Source organism: Myxine glutinosa, chromosome 5, assembly GCF_964187855.1.
Source record: "Myxine glutinosa chromosome 5, kmMyxGlut1.1, whole genome shotgun sequence".
In the NCBI taxonomy this organism is placed as follows: domain Eukaryota; kingdom Metazoa; phylum Chordata; class Myxini; order Myxiniformes; family Myxinidae; genus Myxine; species Myxine glutinosa.
The window spans coordinates 138,027,745-138,049,938 of NC_136265.1; the positions used below are offsets into that span (position 1 = coordinate 138,027,745).

At 49.4% G+C, this 22,194-nt stretch overlaps 1 protein-coding gene across 2 annotated transcripts in view; it reads left to right on the forward strand.

Annotated features, from left to right (window-relative positions):
* Positions 1 to 21,905, forward strand: part of LOC137413490 (uncharacterized) — a 33,789-nt gene extending 11,884 nt beyond the window's left edge. For both annotated transcript variants that reach the window (XM_068098908.2, XM_068098907.2), the window contains exons 3-5: positions 13,591 to 13,980; positions 20,168 to 20,208; positions 20,698 to 21,905. In XM_068098908.2, coding sequence (XP_067955009.2) covers positions 13,591 to 13,980; positions 20,168 to 20,208; positions 20,698 to 20,784 — 518 coding nt within the window. In that variant the 3' untranslated portion in view covers positions 20,785 to 21,905. The remainder of the gene's footprint in view (positions 1 to 13,590; positions 13,981 to 20,167; positions 20,209 to 20,697) is intronic.
* Positions 21,906 to 22,194: the final 289 nt, after the last annotated feature.

The following is a 22,194-nucleotide window of genomic DNA, read 5'->3' on the forward strand; positions in this document are numbered from 1 at the left end:
GTGTACTTGGCCTTCTGGCTTCTTTAAAGATAAAGAAAGGCGCCAACCGCGTCCATTTCTGTATTGTGGCCGTCAGGGGGCCAACTAAAAGTGGTTCACCTGTATGGCATAGGTGCCACGTTGACCCATAGGTCCATCAACGGGTGGTGCTTGGCCGCAAAAGAACTGCGGTCCATGGTGGGCGGCCACAAACATTGCGGTCCATATGGTGTATCGATCCAGGCAGCAAGCAGCGAAAGTACAGGCCCACAACTGCGGAGCCAGCACCTCTCTCTCCTCTCTCTCTGCCCCAAAGCCAGATCCTCAGAGGTGGGAGACAAAAGAAGAAGACAAGTGAGTAAGGTGGTAAGGGCGCAAAAGTGCACGCAATACAAGGTGATGCACACTGGGGGCACATGGGAACCAGGTGAGACAGGTACGTTCCTACCGTACGCCCCCCCCCCCACCAGGTAACCTACATTGCCCCTCCCTTACCCCTTACTGTATCCACAAAACACAACACTACCCATAAACATCTACTTTACAAATCAACAAACGTCCCTACTGTCTTCCCCGTTCCTCCCATAAACCAAATTCGTCTTCTCTCCCTCCTAACCAATCAAATTTGCCATTTCCAACTCTCATCACAATTTGCCATCTCCAACTCAACAGCAAAATTTGCCATCACCAATTCATCATCAGTCCCTCCTAAGGAGGGAGAGATGGAATCACCCCGATGTCTCATCCACGTCGTGATGCGTCTCACCAATCCACACAGCAATTCTCATTTCCTGCACACAGAACAAAGAAAACACAGGTGTGGAGGCATCATCATCACCACAGGTAAGTGGCTGCGTATGGTGCGACAGGTTCATCAATCCTAACTATTTCCTAAATGACTTTAACAACTTTACTTTACCCGGGGTCTTTCCCTGCCAATCCATTGGCCAACTTACACTATGGGTTCTAAAAACCAATTCCCATTGACCAAACTGTGGTGCCTCTCAATTTGGGGTCTCACTCCCCCGATTCATCTCCCGGTGCCTTCGCACAATTTCTGGGCTGTGACGTGTAGCTCTCCCAGCAGGTCTACCCACCTGCACACCTCCACCACTGTAGTTGCCACCCGAGCTTACCTGCTCCTCACCCTAACCTAACTAACTGGGGAAGGCCCTCTCGCACTCTCACCCCCTCAGTGCCCTCTCTGGCACGGGCTGCCCGATCCACACCCGGGATCCTCAGGCACCCACTGACACTAACGGCTCCCAGAGCCCACCTGCGGCCTCACCTGGCCGACATCCTCACAGTGGTGGAGTGCCCAAACCAACTACACACACTAACAGGCTACACGCCCAGCCATTTCCACAACACTAATGCACCCATCCACAATACCATTCTTTCACTCGCACCACAGATGCCAATATCCAACCACAATTTACCTATACCCTCTACCTAACACTTACACTACCCGCCCCGGGTACTCGTGAAAGGGGTCCACTCTTCCCCCATCCACACCTTCGCACCATGCACACCACTCCGTACCACTTACTCCAACTCTCTCCACACCACTCATTCTCTGCTCCATATATTCCACACACCTGTACTTGCACACCTGTGCTCTCACACCTGGTGCCACCTGCACCCTTCTCTCCCCAAGCGCATTCGCGCTGATCCACAACACTCACTACTCATACACTGCTCCACACACCTGTCCAGTTCTCACACACACGGCATCATCTCAGCTAACTACTCCCCTCTGAAACTTGCGCTTCCCAGTCGTCCCTTTAAACTATTGCGCTCCCACGTCATTATCATCCACACTAATCTACCTGCGTCCCCACTACAGGTATCAGTCACTATCTAAACCTTAACGTTACCTAATGTCATCTTCGCTAGATCCCTATCAATATAACCTAACCCACCCGGGCTAGTTTCCACTGCCATACACCCCATAAACTATAGCGCATTTGCCCCACATTGTGAGGGATGACAGAGTTGCCATCCCACCACATCGGGCATCTCCCACTACCAATTTTGCACATCAAATTTCAACAAATCAAAAATTTTGCCAACCACTACTCATCATCTGCCAATCATTACTGCCAATCCTTTGCCAATCATCAAATTTTTTTTTTTTTTCTAATTTCGGGGCCAAAACACTATCCTCGTCATTACAGTCTACTTACTAATGCCTCTCGGTGCGCCAATTTACTTCTAAAGCTCGGCTGCGTACAGCCAAGCCATGAATGCGGGTTGTTCTGTGCCAGCGGCTGAATGCGTCCGGCATTCGGTGCAGGGACGGGGGCTTACCCGTGCCGAGATCCCACGCACCATCTCGGCACGGAGCCATCCAATGTCCCGATCTCGACCTGCCGGCACGTCTCACCAAAAAGTGGTCGCCATGACGACCCTTCCTATCGGGCTGCCAGCTCCGCCTAGTGGAGCACGGACGCGGCCGTTCAAAGCGCGGCCCGGCGTGGATCGCGTACGGCGGTTCTTTCGAAACCGCCGTGGTTCGGATCCCCGCTGGTCCTCGCGGCACGCGAAGCTGCCCGATGCGCACCGAGGGCCCGATTCGGCTATAAGTCGTTCTAACCTCTAACCCGGTTACCGTCGATGCCTCACCTGCATGCTTATACGCATACGCTACCCCTTTCTTGCTCATACATGCAGCCGTTTCCATGCTCCTCGTTGTACCTCTTCTTACACACCTCGGTACACCCATTCCGCTCACCGACTTGGTCACACACCTGACCACCGAACACCTTGGCACACATTCGTCGCTCGCACACCTCACCAACACACCTCTTCACGCCCCCTCCTCGGTCACCTCCTCTGTGACAATCACAGGTGTGCTCTCACTCGCACACCCAACCACGTGCCTCACTACCAATTCCAGCGTGCATTCCCACTCACGCTCTACCATTCCAGGTGTGCATCCTTCCATTCCAGGTGTACATCCTCGCTCACCTGTCACAACCAACTCACGCTCCTTGTCACTCTCACTACTCTCACCTCCATTCTTGACAGCGCACTCACCCTTACTCTTGACAGCGCACTCTTTCCTCATGCACCCGTCCATTACACACCTCTCTCGCGCACACTCTTGCGCACACTCTCCCGTCACACCCTCTGTAACACTCACCACAGGCATGCATTCTTCCTTGCCTTTGACAGCGCACTCTTTCCCCATGCACCTGTCCGTCACACACCTTTCTCGCGCACACTCTTGCGCACACTCTCCCGTCACACCCTCTGTAACACTCACCACAGGCGTGCATTCTTCCTTGCCTTTGACAGCGCACTCTTTCCCCATGCACCTGTCCGTCACACACCTTTCTCGCGCACCCCTCTTGCGCACACTCTCCCGTCACACCCTCTGTAACACTTACCACACCGCGCTTCCATGTGCTCCCTCGCACACGCGCTACGACCGACTCACTCTCGCCAGCACCTTCACTCCTTGGCACGCACTTTTTCCTCACACACCCCAGAGTCGGACTTTCTCGCACACCTCCTTTTTCGCACACCAGACCTGTCGCACACTTCACCAACGGCCTCTCACGAACACCCGGGTCCATCTCGACCCCCAAGCTCATTAAATCACCCGGCGCATCATACGCACGACCATATTGGTCACCACTTACACCGGGTCCTCTTCCTCTTCGCTTCTCCTCCATCACCTGCGAATCCCTCATCCGGTTAATAAGCACATCATCACGGTCCGAACACAGACTTTGGACCAATTCTTTTACCTCCTCTTTTATCTCTTTCTTATCCACTCTCCGTCGCTTCTTAATTTCGCTCACCCCTTCTTCCACTTCTTCTAATTTCTGCTTCACCTCTTTTATGTCCCGGTACGTCTCCTCAAGCTCGTCCTCTAAGGCTACCTTGACCGTTTCCATGTGCGTCCTCACCTGCCGGTCCTTCGTCTCCATTACCTCTATCACCTCGTCCAACCTCGTTGTCAGTCCCTCACGTACCATCTGACATTCCCTCTTCGTCACTACCAAGTCGTTTTTTATGTCGTTTTGTGTCGCTTTTAACCCTCCTAATACCGCAGTGTTCCTTTGAACCTGCTCCGTTAGTCCTTTTTGTCCCTCCGTCAGCTGTTCCACCTCCTGCGTCAGGTCCTCTATGCCCCCTTGTAACTTTACAGTCCCCTTTCTCACCTCCTTCTCCATGTGCTCCTTACAGTGCCTCACCTCCTCGCGCACTCCTCCGACCTCCTCACTCACCCCTCTTCTGATCTCCTCTCCCATCACTTGCATCTCCTGCCCAGATGCCACCCTCATCTGCTCCATTTCCTCCCTGTGAGCATCCAGTTTAGTTTCTACCCCCATTCTGACCCCCTCTATCTGCTGCCCCATTTGTTTAACTTCCCTTTCCGCTTGGTCCCTCATGTCCCTCAATTTGCCTTCCATACTGTTTTCTAACCCCTCTAACCCCTTTTTCATCCCTTCCATTTGATTCTCTTGAGCGGCCATTCTGTTTTCTACCCCCATTAACCCATTCTTTACCTCTTTTATCCCATTGTCTAACCCCTCACCGGTACCCCTCGCTTCGTCCCTCATTACCCCCATTTGGCCCTCCAATCGCTCACCCTGAGCATCCATCCGGTTCCCCATTACCCCCATTTGGCCCTCCAATCGCTCACCCTGAGCATCCATCCGGTTCCCCATTACCCCCATTTGGTTTCCCATTACCCCCAATTGCTCACTCTGCAGTTTGAGGGACGCCTGCATTTGCGCCATAAATTGCTCCATGAGGGCCTGCATTTGGGCCATCCCTCCCACTTGTGCAGCGGGTGCGGCCGCCGTAGCTATGTGCGAGGCGCCATTTTGCGCGCCCGCAACCTCGTGCGCGAGGACGCCATTTTGCGACCCTGCCACCCTCACTGCTTCGCTCTCCTCATGTCCCTCAATTTGGTCCTGGATCGACCCTGCCTCACTCTCCTCTACCGGAACCCAGCCGTCTTGATCTGCCATAGCGCGACTTTCAAAATTCGGGTTTTTATTTTTGTAAAACAAAATCAAATTTCGCCGTTAATAATTTTGAGCGCGTGAAGCGCGCTTCGGGTCCAATCCCACTTCCCGACACCAATTGTTACGGACACGACTTAGATGTTATGATGGGCCGAGCGGAATGGCCGCCGTATTCGCACAGTTTACCCGATTACACTCGAACGTTGGCCGAATCGCGCTACGCTAGATCAATGAAGGAAAGGACACAACGGCTGGGATTAAGGCAACGACACAAGGGGTACAGTTCTCAAGACCTCCGGAGGAGGATATAATATTGGTTATGCAGAACGGTTAGATTACACGGCAAGAGGTAAAGCACAGAAAAGATGGGCACTTAGACACAGTCTTATCTATCCCCGACAGACTACAGACAAACGGGACAAGACGGACTTACACGGGGATTGATGGCAAGGAAGGGCAGGCAGTCGATAGCTCAAGGTGCACCTTGGCTCAGGGGCAGAATCGACTCGGTCCGGTCCAGAGATGCGGGGAGGTATTTCTCAGCGCTAGGAGGTGGCGTCCTTTCTTCTCCAAGCTGAGGCGCATCTGACGTCACCTCCCTCTTCCTGCGCATGTCCAGCGGGGAGTGACACGCCCTCGGCTCGTTAGCTCCGCCCCAGATGGAATCGGTCCGCCGCTTCTTATTGGGTGCGGGGGGTTACCGGGCTCCGCCCTTGACGAGGAGCTGACAGTGAGCCCCTGCGTGGTAACCCCGTCGGAGCACATGTTCAATGGCGGCTAACCAAGCCGGAGTGAGGACGCACACTCCCCGCACCGCCGCCGCTGTTGTTGTTGTTGTGGTTGTAGTTCCATGAGGAAGAGCTGCGGGGAGGTATTGGGAGGTCCTAAACTTTCTAACGGTGCCATACAATCACATTCTGGTGCAACGAAGAGTCAAAATTAATGGAAACGAGTCCTTAACTGACATAGACTAAGAATAACTAGCAAGATGTCCTATAGTTGTCTACGTGAGATGCGGTGAACCTGGGCACGACATTTAATGGGGGAAAAAGGGGAAGGTCGGGGCTACAGAGTGTTGTTTACAGACAATGGGACTAGGGAATGGGGGATTGGGGATAGTTGGGGAGTATTGGGGAAATAGGGGAATATTTACAAGCGGATATGGATGGAGGCCAAATCCCATATCCGCAACAATATATATATATATATATATATATATATATATATATATATATATATATATATATATATATATATATATATATATATATATGTATATATATATATATATATATATACAGACTTGGCATTTAATATGGAATTTTTTTTTTTCTTGACTTGGGTTTACTTTCTTAACTCAGTATATCAATCTGGTGAGTTTATTTTACACTTTGGTGATTTATTTGTTGAAAGAACCATGTCACTGATTGTCTGTTGCAGCAAGAAGTCAACAACAGGATTATATCACAGGTGGCGTGGCAAAATGTACGGACAGGTGCATTTGACGATTGGCTTCACAGTCGGGTATACAAGGGTTGTTGCGTTCTGTATTAGTGGAAAACAACTGCGGCACATCTCCAAAAGTTATTGCCGCTTCCTCTGGAGATGGTCCGTCAACTCGACAATGCTGTTTGTCATGGAGTGGTGGCTTTACGAAATTACGGCATGAAAGAGCGTGCTATTGCTCGGCAGTATGGCATCACTCAAGGTCAGGTGTCAAAGATCCTGAAACGAAATGCTCAGAGGGGTGTCCCTACTCGAATACCGAGGCCGGGACGTCCCCGCAGAACCACAACGAGGGATGATCGCCAGCTGCACCGGTTAGTCCGCAATGGCCGTACCAAGTCAGCTAATCGGCTTAGGGCTGAGTGGCAGCAACTGACAAATGTGCCTGTATCCAGAAGGCTAGTCAACCAATGACTGGTTCAAGCAGGCTATCGTGCCAGGCGTCCCCTGAGAAAGCGACGCCTGAACAGACAACACTGCCAGCGTCGATTGCAGTGGGCCAGAGAGCACCGTCAATGGCAGCCAGGACACTGGAATCACGTGATCTTCAGTGACGAGTCTAGATTTCTGGTCTATCGTCAAGATGGCCGCGTCCGAGTGTGCAGACAAGTGCATGAAGCTTACAACGAAGATTGTATAGTGCCAAGAGTCCAAGCTGGAGGTGGTGGGGTGACCGTTTGGGCTGCTTTTCATGCAGGGGGCAAAACTGACCTGGTTGTTCTGAATGGAAACCTGAACCAGTTCAAGTACAGGGCCATTCTGGAAGAAACATTGCTTCCATTTGCTCGTGCAGCCTTTCGAGGAAACTTTGTCTTCCAAGATGACAATGCACGGCCTCATCGTGCTCGCATGATCCAACACTTTCTTGCTGACCGTGGTGTAGAGCATATGGAGTGGCCTGCCATGTCCCCGGCTATGAATCCGATGGAGAACTTGTGGGCAGAATTAACGCGTCAAATCGACCACTTGGACCAGCAGCCTACCTCTGTGCGTGAATTGCAGCAGGCTATTGTCACTGCATGGCAAGCGATTCCTGTCCAAATCTTGGCAAATCTCGTGAACAGCATGCCTCAACGTGTACGTGCCCTCCTGAATGCTCGTGGGGGTTACACGAAGTACTGAACTGTAATTTTACTGTCCTTAATCCCAGTCGTAATTTAACTTTTGTTTTTGTTAAAATTTTTTTTGCCTAATGTGCAAAATAAAGAGAATCTTCTGGAAAACGTACAGAAGTTTAACACAGTACTGTCCATGAATTGAGTTCGATATCAGTTTACATCACTTTCAAGGATCAATTTATTTGTTTCGAAATGTCAAATGTGGTTTTTGTTTCTTTTAAAGGTAACATTAACAAAATCTAGAATAATTTCAACATAATTCCAATGAACTTTTGGTTCTAAGACATCTTGAAAAGTAAGTTCACTCCCACAAAAAAAATATTCCATATTAAATGCCAAGTCTGTATATGTATATATATAATTATATATATATTGTTACGGTTTTCCACCACCCTTCCTACCCTTACCAAGGGGAGATTAAGCCCCTTGTTCTTTCTGGGCCGGCGTAACCGAGGCTTGAAACGCCCCTTCCGGGCAAACGCAAGGTAGGGTTTCGAGACCAAGTCTCACACGTACCTAAATACCTGCACCGCCACGGAAGCGGGGAACCAAGCCTCGCACGAGCCACGTGTAGTTTGAGTGCACCGAGCGGATTGCGTACCACGTGGTCCGTGCAGTTTTCTAGTATTGGAACCCGATTCGTGCGGTTCTATTCGTACCACGCTTAGTCAATAATGGAAAACACGAGACGGTCGAATAAAGAAAGAATACTATTTAATTATTATTTACACAAGTATGTACAAGTCGGTAGAAAGCAGACACAGAGCAGAACTTAATCAGTCTTATAATAAGCCAGACACGGGCCCGATCACACTCACACAGGGGAATTGCAGGTAGAATGGTGTCCACGCGCTGCCTTGGTCATCCAGGAATGGCGGCCCGGCATGCTCTCCACGGTCCCAGCATGTCCCGCGAAGATGGCAAGCAGGTGGTGGAAAGGATCCTCGCAGCGCGTCTCTCGAACAAAGGCAGCAGATGAGGCAGGAGGGAAATGTACACGTCTCTCAGTGCGGCTGGGCGGTTCCACAGCGCGTTTAGTAACCAGCGCGCTATCACTCGCGTAACCCAATGCAATAGAGGCTCAGCCTCAAGCTCAACCGAGCATCACTTTAATACGAGCGCTTATACTTGGTTCATGCGCGTCTTTCTCCGATCTCGTAACTCTCATCAATACGCGCCTCTCCACTAGCTCATAACTCACCACACTCAACTGATCACCCCGAACTGCTGCTTCAACTGCGCTCGTGGGGGCTTCGCGCGACGGGTTATGTGGACATGCCCTTAGCCTTCTCGAACGTTCCAACCACACCCTGTGACGCATTGCCGCAGCCACTCCCCTTGAGCCCTGATTGGCAGCTTGCGCTTACCGTCAGCTTCTTCGCCGTCCTCATTCGTCCTCCCGACCCGACCCGCCAGGCCTGCCTCGTGCTAATTCGCGCCAAAAAGCCAAAGGCAGCACAAGGAGGCGTAAGGCGGCATAAGGCAATGGAAGTATGAAAAGGACCTACTCTCATTATTCTACTCAATGCAAAACTAACACAGGAAAAGGACTATTCTCACACATACTATGAAATAACTGAACTATCGTGAGGCTACATGTTGTAATGTGACTAATTATGAGGGGGAAATTTAACCTTTATTGTACAAAACTCAAAACCGCAACAATATATATATATATATATATATATATATATATATATATATATATATATATATATATATATATGTATATATATATATATATATATATCTAATATATAAAGCTCATTCTAACCACTGACAGACTGACTGACTGATATTAATGTTCCTTCTGGTACCTTCTAGGTGTCGCAAAAAGCTGAAATTTGGCATGCTGACAGACATCGAAATAGGTACACTGGGAAAAATAACAGAACTGTTGGAAAGCGTCTGTAAATTAAAATTTATGGAAAAAAAAACTAAATGCATCCCGGAAAAACACCTCAATCGATATCTAGCATTTGAAAATTGTAATTTATATAACTGAACTGTGAAATAAACATGACCATAATGAAAAAAAAGAACAAAGGTCTGTAAATTAAAATTTACATAAAAAACTGTAAACGCATCCGTAAAAAAATAAAAGACAAAACCCCAATTGATATTTCAAGTATTTGAAAATTGTAATTTCTATAACTGGAAACTGTGAAATAAAAACCCAATGAAAATTTTCGAAAAATCCATAACTGCTTCCCTTAAAAAAACAAAAAAAAACATCAATTGATATTTAGCAAGTGGTCAGCAATGCTTGCCTGTAATCATAAGGCTTTTATATATTATGTACCTATGTACGAAACACAGTTCATTGTTGTTTACAATGTGTAAGCATCCCCCCACTAGTATATACATACACATGCATGTCCATTGTCCAGTGCCTTCAGAAAGTATTCACACCCTGTGACTTTTTCACATTTTGTGTTACAGCCTGAATAAAAATGGATTGAATTGATATATTTTGTCACTAATCTACACATATTACCCAATAATGACAGTGGAATTTTTTTTAGAAATGTCTACAAAATAATTAAAAATGAGAAGCTCAAATGTCTTGAGTCAGTAAATATTCATCCCCTCTGCTATGACACTCCAAATTGAGCTGAGGTGCATCCAATTTCCTTTTATCATCCTTGAGATGTCTACAACTTGATTGGAGTCCACCTGTGGCCAATTCAATTAATTGTACATGATTTCGAAAGAAAAACACCTTTCTGCGTATATAAGGTCCCACAGTTAGTAGTGCATGTCAGAGCAGAAACTCCACCAGGAAATCCAAGGAAATGTCCGTCGAACTCCAAGATAAAATTGTGAGGAGGCATAGATCTGGGAAAAAGGCATAAACAATTTCTAGACCAAATAGTTTCTAGATAGTTCCCAAGAGCACAGTGAGCTCCATCATTAGGAAATGGAAAGAATATGGAAATACCTCGACTCTTCCTAGAGCTGGCCGTCTGACCAAACTGAGCAACCTGGCAAGGAGGACCTAGGTCAGGGATGTGAGCAAGAATCCAATGACCACAGTGACAGAACTACAGAGTTCCTCGGCTGAGATGGGAGAACCTGCTGGTAGGACAACAGTCTCTGCAGCACTTCATAAATCTAGGCTTTATAGGCAAGTGGCCAGACAGAAGCCACTCCTGAGAAAAAGTCACATGACTGGAGCCACCTGGAGTTTGCAAAAAGCACATAAAATATTCTGAGAGCATGAGGCAAAATATTCTGTGGTTTGACAAGACAAAAACTGAACTCTTTGGCCTGAATGCAAATCACTATGTCTGGTGGAAACAGAGCACAGCTCATCACCCATCTAACACCATCCCTACCCTGAAGCATGGTGGTGGCAGCATCATGCTATGGGGATGCTTTTCAGCAGCAGGGACTGTAGGGAGGGAACAATGAATGGAGGCAAATACAGGTAAATCCATGAGAAGAACCTGCTTCAGAGTGCAAAAGACCTGAGACTGAGGTGAAGATTTACGTTCCAACAGCACAATGACCCCAAGCATACACCAAAGCAACACTGGAATGGTTTCAGAGCAAGACCGTGAAAATGCATGAGTGGCCCAGCCAAAGCCCGGACTTTAATCCCATTGAGAATCTGTGGAAATGCGTGGAGATTGCTGTTCACCGATGCTCCCCATCCAACTTGACAGAGCTTGAGCAAATCTGCAAGGAAGAATGGGAGAAACTCCCCAAATCCAGAGGTAGAACGCTGATTGAGACATACCCAAGAAGACTCAAAGCTGTAATCTGCCAAAGATTACAGACTGCCAAAGGCTGTTTCTATGAAGTATTGACTCAGGGGGTTGAATGCTTATGCAAATTAGATATTTCTGGATTTCATTTTTTATTATTGTGCAAAAGTTTATTTTTTAAAAATCCACTTTGACAGTATGGGGTATTATGTGTATATTAGTGACAAAAAATATCTATTTAATCCATTTTGAATTCAGGCTGTAACACAACAAAATGTGAAAAAGTCAAGGGGTGTGAATACTTTCTGAAGGCACTGTATACACAGCATATACAGGGGGCTGCAAAAGTAGGTATACAGTAATGAAAAACAAAACGTGCGCACAAAACGTATTTTATTGATTATACAAGCATATCAATAATAACATATCAATAATAAACATATTAATCCCATATTATTATATGTATTAATATATACTAGGGCATGCCCGTACTATATCTATATCTAAAATTATATCCCCCCCCTCTATTTACATGAAATGGTTTGGTCCAAAGCGAACGGCTTGCGAGTGGTGACAATCCCCCCCCTCTATTTACATGCAATGGTTTGGTCCAAAGCGAACGGCTTCCGGAGTTTGGTAAAGAAATCGCCATCGCGTGCACAAACGCGCAGGAAAGCGAATGAATCGCAAATTCGTTTTTATTAGTTGTAAAACATAGTTTAACGCCAACATAGTTTGCAAACGTGAAATAAATGAATACGCTCTCAAATGTGCCATCCGAGGCAGAGTGTGCCCGCCACGTTCGGCACACGCGATCGTTCGCTGCTCTCTGATTGGTTGAATCGTTTTTTGGACATAGCTCGGTAAGTAATTGTCCGATTAATTTCAAACCTTGAAAAGGCACATCCTCGGGTCCCCAGCAATATACCTGGCAAGTTAAAAGTATATCGGACCCGTGGTTGTCGAGAAACAGCGGTCACAGACAAACGTACAGACAGACAGACAGAGATTACTGGAATTATAGATAGATAATCCCATAAACATATTAAATGAATCCTATCACCACTATTATAATACTGGTAATACTGGTATAATCCTTATTGTATACCTACTTTTGCAGCCCCCTGTATATTGTGTATGATGCGAGTATGAAAATTTTTATTTCAGTAAATCTTTGGAGTACAATGATGTAGAGGGTGTATGATTGGCCTGGCGTATTGTCAGTGAGGAAAATCTATAAACAACAAAGTAGTTAATGCTTTGCTAAAGACAAATGTGCTAATTATAATAACTAGATTAGAGCAGTTGCTAGATCAAATAAATTACCAAATCTGTGAACAGAACTATGCAAAGTCCCATGGTCAACAATTTGTACCCATATCCTATTCTTCCTGAAATCAAACCCAGATGAGAACGTTTCAGAGCAGAGATCACTAGCGTTGAGTAACTGAGCTCTCTTGCTCTGAGGAAGGGCTAATGCCAGAAGCATCAACTTCAATTTGCTTGCAGTTGTAGCTGCCATAAATAACGTTGGTCAACTTTGAGTTGATAAAGCCCATTATTCAAATTGTCCCATTGAAGACGAGCACAAGCCTCAACAAGGTCTAGCACCATATTCCTATATCTGTGGTTAAGAGCTCAATAAGAACTGCATGGAATGAGAATGAGCACATTTTAAATCCTTCAACTTGACTTCATTTCAGCCTCTGCAGTATCTTCTGCCCAAAGCATGAGCAACTCTTCAATCTCCAACAAGTGGCAAGACGAAGCTTTGTTTAGATCTATCAGGTTGTCTTCCTTGGTTTATCAGGAATGGCCTGGATTCAAATAACTTTGATTGTAATTACTCGATCAAACAATAGTTCCCCCAGCTGGGATGAGATGGGAAAGCGTCGCCCGAAGTAACGTTCTGCTGGCCTGTTGGAAAATTGGGTTTCCTTGCGCGGAAGTTGAGATTTGGGCTGGAAAATGGACTTTAGCTGTTCCAACAGAAAACGTTGTGGAAACTGAGCTGCCTCATAATAATTATCGTGTTACTATTGATTTGTCAATTTAAAAAAACAACCCAGCGGGTTCCCAATTGGTCTTCGGGGTAGAGGTGATCCTATTTGTCCTGCCTGGTCTAGTGTACACGGGATATCAGTTCACATATTGTGGTTGAATCTTAAGGCCCTCAGAGTAATTTGAGATGGACACAAAAATGCTACCAATGAAAATATATATAATAACACTCAAAAATGCTTGTGAAATATGATTATTTTTGATTGTAAACGTGAATGTGTGGTTCCACAGTGGCTCCTGTTGTCCACATCTGGAAGGACTTTGTCAACACGAAGCATTCAGGGAGACTCATGTGTGAGGCTCAAGGCAAGCCAAAACCAAACATCACCTGGTGGAGCTCACAAGGATACCTGGTCAATGGCAGTGAGGTTTTCGAGGGTCAAAGTTGGCCGAATGGACTGCAAAAGATCATAAGTATTTTGAACATCACAGGAAAAATGCCAGAAGAGAGCTACGGTTGTCTGGTGGAGAACCAGCATGGAATGGTGTGGGGATATGTGATGCAGCCTGACAGAGTACGAAGTGTCCTGTGGATTGTGGTTGGATGTCTGGTTGCCACGACAATCGCTCTTGGGGCTGCCGTGGCATTTGCTTGCAAGTGGAGACGTAACATAGCCAAAGGTAATGCTTGTATTGAAAACATATAGGAAGATCATCATGAGATCATCACTCACACTTCTGTAAGTTATAGCAAAGCAATTATTTACGGGATTAAAGTAAATAATGATGACACTGCCCTCATTTTGTCCATTGATCCCCTGTCATTCTGCTCTTCAAGGGGCCTCAATACCTCTATTAACTAGAGGGTATTCATAGAATACTTACCCCACGCAGTCTTGAGGACTTGTTGCGAGCCAACTCTTCTGTTTTTTTTATTTGATCCAATATGGTTGCCAGACTCCGTGACGGATGGCGTCATGTTTATCAAACACAAGCAGAAATACCCGGCGTTGCCGGGCAGGGGAGTGTAGGGGGGGAGGGGAAGGGGGGGAGGGTTAGGGGAGGGGGGTAAGGAGAGAGGAAGGGGGGAAGGGGAGGGGAGATAAAGTTTCACATTGATTGGTTAGCGGTTTCATAGAAGAGGATTTTCAAAGATTTTCACTTAGATCCAATATGGCTGCCAGACCATGTGATCGATGACATCATAAATTTACATTGGTCAATATAATTGTTGTGTAAATCACACTCAATAAATTACAAAAATGTCTGAATAAGCATTTTACTTGTCGAATAATGACATCATACTTAAGGCACCAATGACGTCATCATTAACAACACATTCCCCATGCGGAGTTCTTTAATATGAGCCACGTTAATTTTTTTCCATGGAGCGGTTTTGGAGATAGAGGTGAATCGTTTTTGGTTTTTCCAAGATAGTGACTGTACCATGTGACCTGTGATGTCATAATTATCATTAAAAATTATACAGGGGGAGGCACTCCTATGGTGGAACTTTCCTGTCAAACAGTTGTAGAGAAAATTGTTTTTCATACCGGTTGGATCACGCGTTGTACTTGTCGAATTATGACATCATAATGAAAGCACCCATGACATTGAAGGAGCTGGGGCTCCCACGTCGATCGGAAGAATGGACGCGACAAAAAGCTAGAATTCATCCGAGTTGCTTTAATGAAATCAAACACTCAGGCACTCTGAAAACCCGTTTATCTGTCAGCAATATATATCTATTCTCCCAGGGGGTTTGCCCAGGCCCGGCGCCAGGGGGCGTGGCCCAGCGTCCTGGCTGCGGCCTGGCAAGTTGAGCGCGGGCCTGCCCGGGCGTCCTGGACGAGCCCGGCATGGTGATCGCTCCGCGTCCTTGATAGGTGCAAGGCGATTGTGAAAACTCAGCGGCCGCCGCTACACACGTCCCCCCAGAATCGACTTGCACCGGCAGGGTCAATTTGAGGGGGGTCCTGATGACCCGGCCGAAGCGACCCCTGGCGGGTCGTGGGAGGGGGTCCGGTGAGGTGGTGGGCGGTCGAGTGGGGGGCACCGTGGACGAGGGGCGGCCTCGCCGCGGCGGAAGGGCCACCCGTGGTGGGTGGTCGACGTCCACGTGCGCCGGCTTGAGGCGGTCCACTGCAATCCGGTCCGACCTGCCGCCGATGTCGATGACGAACGACTTGTCGTCCCGTCGCAGCACCCGGAAGGGCCCGTCGTACGGCGGCTGGAGTGGCCACCGATGTGCGTCGTGACGCACAAAAACATACTCCGCTGTGCGGAGTGCTGGGGGGACGTAGGACTGGGGGTCACCGTGGTGGGATGTTGGCACGGGGGCAAACCGTCGGGCGGCCTCCTGGAGGTCCGAGCGCTGGTGAGCTGCGGACCAGGGACTGGTAGCGTCGGGCACAAATTCGCCCGGGACGCGTAGCGCCTGGCCATAGACAAGCTCGGCGGTGGATGCCTGGAGGTCCTCCTTGGGGGCCGTGCGAAGGCCCAAAAGGACCCACGGCAGCCGGTCGGCCCACCCGACGTCTTGAAGGCCGGCCATGAGCGCGGCCTTCATGGAGCGGTGGAATCGCTCGCACAACCCGTTTGCTTGGGGGTGGTAGGCCGTAGTACGGTGGAGCTTGACCCCAGGTTGCGGGCGACCGCGCCCCACAGCTCGGAGGTGAACTGTGGTCCGCGGTCTGACGAGATGTCCGCCGGTGCGCCGAAGCGGGCGACCCAGGTGGCGATGAAAGCCTGCGCCACGTCGGCGGTGGTGGTGGAGACGAGGGGAACGGCCTCCGGCCACCTGGTGGTCCTGTCCACCATGGTGAGCAGGTGTGTGAACCCCCGTGACGGGGGGAGGGGGCCCGCCAGATCCACGTTGACGTGGTCGAAACGTCGTTCGGGCACGGTGAAAGGTGCCAGCGGGGCCTGGGTGTGTCGGTGGACCTTGGCCCGTTGGCAGGCCGTGCAGGTGCTGGTCCAATCGCGGACGTCCCGACGAAGGCCGTGCCAGACGAAACGCGCCGACACCAGCTTCTGGGAAGCTTTCCGGCCCGGGTGGGAAAGGCCGTGGAGGGAGGCGAAGATGCGGCGTTGCCAGGCGACGGGCACGATGGGGCGAGGCTGGCCTTGGGAGACGTCGCAGAGCAGGACAGTGTCCGCGCAGGGGATGTCGGCCAGGCGGAGGCCCGTGTCCGCCGCCCGGAGGGCTTGCACCGTGGTGTCGGTGGTTTGGTCCGCCGCCATAAACGCAAAATCCACGCCCAGGTGGACCGCGTTCGCGCTGGCCCAGGAAAGACAGTCGGCCACGGCGTTGTTTTTGCCGGCGACGTGCCGGATGTCCGTGGTAAACTCCGACACGGCGGAGAGGTGGCGCTGTTGGCGGGCCGACCATGGCTCCGTGACCTTGGCCATGGCGTAAACCAACGGCTTGTGGTCGACGAACGCCGTGAAAGGTCGGCCCTCCAGGAGGTGGCGGAAATGGCGGACGGCCAGGTGTAGACCGAGGAGCTCCCGGTCAAACGTGCTGTATTTGAGCTCGTTCGGCCGGAGCTGCTGGCTGAAAAAAGCGAGTGGCTGCCAAACCCCGTTCACCCATTGCTCATGTATGGCGCCCACTGCATAGTCGGAGGCATCCGTGGTGAGGGCGATGGGAGCGTTGAGCACCGGGTGAGCGAGCAGTGTTGCGTCGGCGAGGGCCCGCTTTGAGCGTTGGAAGGCCGCATCCATTGCTGCGGACCAGGCGATGTCGTGCTTGGCCGGCTTGCCCCGGAGGGCGACGTAGAGGGGCCGCATGAGTTGAGCAGCGCGGGGCACGAAGCGGTGATAAAAATTCACCATTCCCAGGAATTCCTGCAGGGCCTTTATGGTGCGGGGACGCGGGAACGTGGTGATGGCCTCGACCTTGGTTGGCAGCGGCACGGCCCCGTTCTTGGTGATGTGGTGGCCCAAAAAATCAACGGCCGTCGTGCCGAAGTGGCATTTGGCCGGGTTGACGATGAGGCTGTGCTCGCTGAGGCGCTCGAACAGTGTTCGGAGGTGGAGGAGGTGCTCGGCCCGGGACGTGCTGGCGACGAGGATGTCGTCCAGGTAAACGAAAAGGAACGGCAGGTCACGCAGCACGCCGTCCATCAAGCGCTGGAACGCCTGAGCCGCGTTCTTGAGACCAAACGGCATCCGCAAGAATTCGAATAAGCCGAACGGCGTGATGACTGCCGTTTTAGGGACGTCGGCCGCCCTGACAGGTACCTGGTGATATCCCCGTATGAGGTCAATTTTTGAAAAAATGACCCGTCCCGCCAGACGGGCGGAGAAGTCTTGGATATGCGGGATCGGGTACCTGTCGGGGGTGGTAGCGTCATTGAGACGGCGGTAGTCGCCACACGGGCGCCATCCACCCCCCGGCTTTGGCACGATGTGCAGTGGCGAGGCCCACGCGCTATCGGAGCGCCGCACGATGCCGAGGTGCTCCAACGCGTCGAATTCGGCCTTCGCTACAGCGAGCTTGGCTGGGTCGAGGCGGCGGGCCCTGGCGTAGACCGGCGGGCCCGTGGTTGGTATGTGGTGCTCGATCCCATGCCGTACTGCGACGGCCGAAAACGTCGGCCGTGTGAGGGCCGGGAACTCCGTGAGCAGGCGAGCAAACTCGTTCGCCGCCGGGACGGTGCATGCCAGCTCGGTCGGCGCGGAGCTGCTCAATGTGCATACCAGGGAGCTGAAGGTTTCAGCGTTGATTAAACGACGCCGTTGGACGTCCACCAGCAGTCCGTGTGCGCAGAGGAAGTCGGCGCCTAGCAGAGCCATGGGCACGTTGGCGGTTACAAACGTCCAAGCAAAGCGTTGGCCGCCGAAGCAGAGGGTGACGTTGCGCGGGCCGAAGGTGCGGATAGTCGATCCGTTGGCCGCAACTAAGGAGGGGCCGCAAACCGCGGATTGCCTGTCCTGGTCAGAGGCGGGTATGACGCTCAGTTGGGCGCCGGTGTCGCACAGGAAGCGCCGTCCGGACGCTTTATCCGTGATGAACAGTAAGTTGCCCGTGTGGCCGGCGCTCATGGCTGGTAATGAACGCCGGCCCGGCCGTTTCCCGGCCTGCCGAAGGTGCACGGGGGTCGGCATGTCCGGGCCTTCTGTCCGAACCTGGCATGAAAGTAACACCACGCTTGGTCAGGTGGAGGCCTCGGTCGTCGTGCCGGAGGTGGTCGGCTCGGTAGAGCGGCCGCCAATGGCGTCGGCAGTTCGGCCGTCGACCGTGCCGGGTGCTCGGGCGCCCTGGGTGTTGCGTCGGACGGCGGTGGGTCCCATGTCGCCGCTGCGATGCGCTGTCCTGCGGCGGAGATCTTGTCGGCTTCTCTGGCAAGGGCCCGGGGATCTGTGATCGTCGTGCTTGGCAGGGCGAGGCGTACCGGGTTAGGCAGCTGACGGAGGAACAGCTCCCGGAACAGGAATGCCGGAGAGTGCTCGCCGAGCAGTGAAAGCATGTAGTCCATTCGCTCGGAAGGGCGCGTGTCGCCGAGCTCAGGCAGATCGAGCAGGCGCCGTGCGCGTTCCGCCGATGGGAGGGCGAAAGCATCGAGGAGAAGCTTCTTAATCGCGCCGTATTTGTCAGCGGCTGGCGGGCTTTCGAGGAGGCTCAGGGCGCGGGCCGCGGTAGCCGACCCGAGCGCAGCTACCACATGGTGGAAGCGGGTGTCGTCGGCCGTGATGCCTCGCAGGGCGAACAGGGACTCCGCCTGTGCGAACCAAACCGCCGCGTGAGCCTCCCAGAAGGTAGGCAGTTTAAGGGCGACTGCCGTGTCCATGTCGATAGGTCACCAATGAAGGAGCTGGGGCTCCCACGTCGATCGGAAGAATGGACGCGACAAAAAGCTAGAATTCATCCGAGTTGCTTTAATGAAATCAAACACTCAGGCACTCTGAAAACCCGTTTATCTGTCAGCAATATATATCTATTCTCCCAGGGGGTTTGCCCAGGCCCGGCGCCAGGGGGCGTGGCCCAGCGTCCTGGCTGCGGCCTGGCAAGTTGAGGGTGAGCCTGCCCGGGCATGCCCGGGCATGCCCGGGCGTCCCGACCGAGGCCTGGCAAGTTGAGCGCGGGCCTGCCCGGGCGTCCTGGACGAGCCCGGCATGGTGATCGCTCCGCGTCCTTGATAGGTGCAAGGCGATTGTGAAAACTCAGCGGCCGCCGCTACAACATCATCATTAACATTTGTTTCTCACCATGGGGAGATTGGGGAGTACTTAACAGAGCCATGTTTCATTTTTTTTCCATCGAATGGTTTCGGAAATATAGAGGTGCAACATTTTTCCAAGATGGCGTCCATACCATGTGATGTATGATGTCATAATTATCACTAAATTTCTACATCAGTAGACATACTATGGTGAAACGTTCGTGTCAATTGTACCAATGGTTTACCAAGAAAACGAATTTTAATAATGCACACACGCACCCGATTGCTTAACCCCGCATTCCGCTTCACGAGCGCAGGGTAATAATACAAATATAGGCACTGGCCAGTATTGCAGAATCTGCTTGGATTAAATTATTTTCCGTAGAACTACAATGTGTCCCGTGATGTATAGAAGTCACTAAGTTTAATTAATATAAAATGAAATGGCACAACATGGTTCAGTGTAAGTATCCAACTACTTTATTGAGGGTCTTCATAATGTCAGCCTGGGCAGCTTCACTATTCATGGAGATCAGTAATGGAGATAGGATAACTCTCACTGCTGAGCAACATCACAACAGATCCACAACAACCTGATAATGGTCGAGGGTCATAATCTCATTGAATTCTGTAATATTTTGGCCAGGGAGTGTACACATAGGTAATCACATTTTAACTGATGGATGATTCATGTCTCCCAGGTAGCGTGGAGCAAAATGGGACAAGTCATCGCCAAGACCAGGTGGGTCAACACCAATGGCTCATTATAAACGATGGGCCCACATTGCTCACAATTATGGTAACTCATGATGATGTTTGTTATTCCTATCACTAAATATTCCTTGAGATGTATTTTGATTACATCTACAAGTTGTCGGGTAATCGATGACTCATTTGTCTGTTGCAACCGTGGGAGTAATGGCACCTACACTCATGGTGGTGGTCCTTGGTGGGAAAAATCCATTGTCAGGCCATTTTGAAAAAATGGATACGTCCGCCATTTTGAAAAAATGGATACTTCCGCCATTTTGACAAACTGCTGTCTTCCACCATTTTGTGCACATAATCTGCAGATGTTATTTTGTATTTATACATATTATACAACACATACTACATATTATATTTATATACTTGCAGGATACTAAAATTTCGCTCCATCTTATGATTTATGGAAAAGGGTAAATATCCAGAGAAAAATGTGTATTAATACCTGTGCACGTGTGTCTGACAGGACAAGAATTATGGCCAGACTTACATGGGGCTTACAAAGAATTCCCCCATCTCTGAGTTCCAAGTGTATGAGAATATTGTAATTTAGACTCCGCCTTTCTCTCTCATCAACAATTTTCTTCTTGTCACCTTTGACCTGTCATAATACTCCAGATGGTACAAATCTCTAACTGTCTTTTTGCTTAAAAGGAAAACCACCCACCGCTTCATCTAGTATTGTCTCTTTAGTTGATTAACCACAAGTACCCAGTAACTTTAGAAACTGATGTAAATGATAAAACAATACTATAATCACTACAAGAAAGAATTACAATTGAAAGGTTAAAAAAATTTTTAACTTGGTGTTCACACTCACCTTTGAGTTGTCCAAGCTGGGTTTGAATCTTGTCCCAGGTAGAAACAGTCACCCTGGTACTTCACACAGAAGGTGAAGCATCAATGTGTCCTCTGTCCATTGGATTAACGTAAAGCTGGGTGTCCCAACTGCCAGCACTGGTTGGTGGTGGATGTTTAAGATCTCACTGTGTCTTTCGCAAAGAGGTGTGTATGATCACAAATTACAAATTCCTGCTCCAACCTACAGGGGGCACTGCATCATCGGTACAAATGTGCCTCCAGAAAATGGTGCCACCCACGGCAATATGCAGCTTATGCAAGAAGAAAAAGAGTAAATAATTTAACGATTTTTCATTTCTTTATCTTTTGCAGATGTTTCTCTTCCACTATTGAGTATTTCTCTTTCATTGTAATCAGACATTTGTATTTCCATTGAAAAACATAAACTTGCAAATCCCCTTGTTATTGCGAAATATTTTGTGATCATTAACACACATGTTAATAAAAGTGGAAAGCTGGTTCTAAATATTATTTTTACTCAACGTCAGGTTCGGCCGACCAACTCTCCTTCCTGATGGCTTCCAAAGTAGGACACTATTTGCTGCTTCTTCTTGGTGCCGGAGGACATGACCCACCAATCTCAAACGCCTCTTCCTCAACAGTCTGTTTCCATCCACATCTTAAGTTATTCATATCCATTGGGGTTTAATAAATGACTTTGGTAGAGATAATAACATATATGATGGGTAAAAGAAAATACAGAAAAACGAGAGCAATGCCACTGTGTCGCCAATATGCCTCCGCATAGTCCCTGCACGTGACAACGGGTATATGCCCTCGTTCCATGTCCTAAAAATAAACAAGTTTGATTTCAATCCCCTCAGCTGTTTTCAAGTATCACATTTTCACCAGATAAGACAGGTTTCACATTGATCGGTGAAGCGATTTTTGGAGAAGGGATTTAAAAAAATATCGGCTTTCAAGCTAATATGGCTGCCACACCATGTGACATTTGACATTAAAAATATACACTCTGCATATGTATGGGTAGGGATCGCGTTTTTGATGTTTCATATTGATCGGATAAGGTTCGTTTTTCTATCCAATATGGCTGCCAAACCATGTGACCTACACGATGTCATTATTTTCAAACTATATGCAA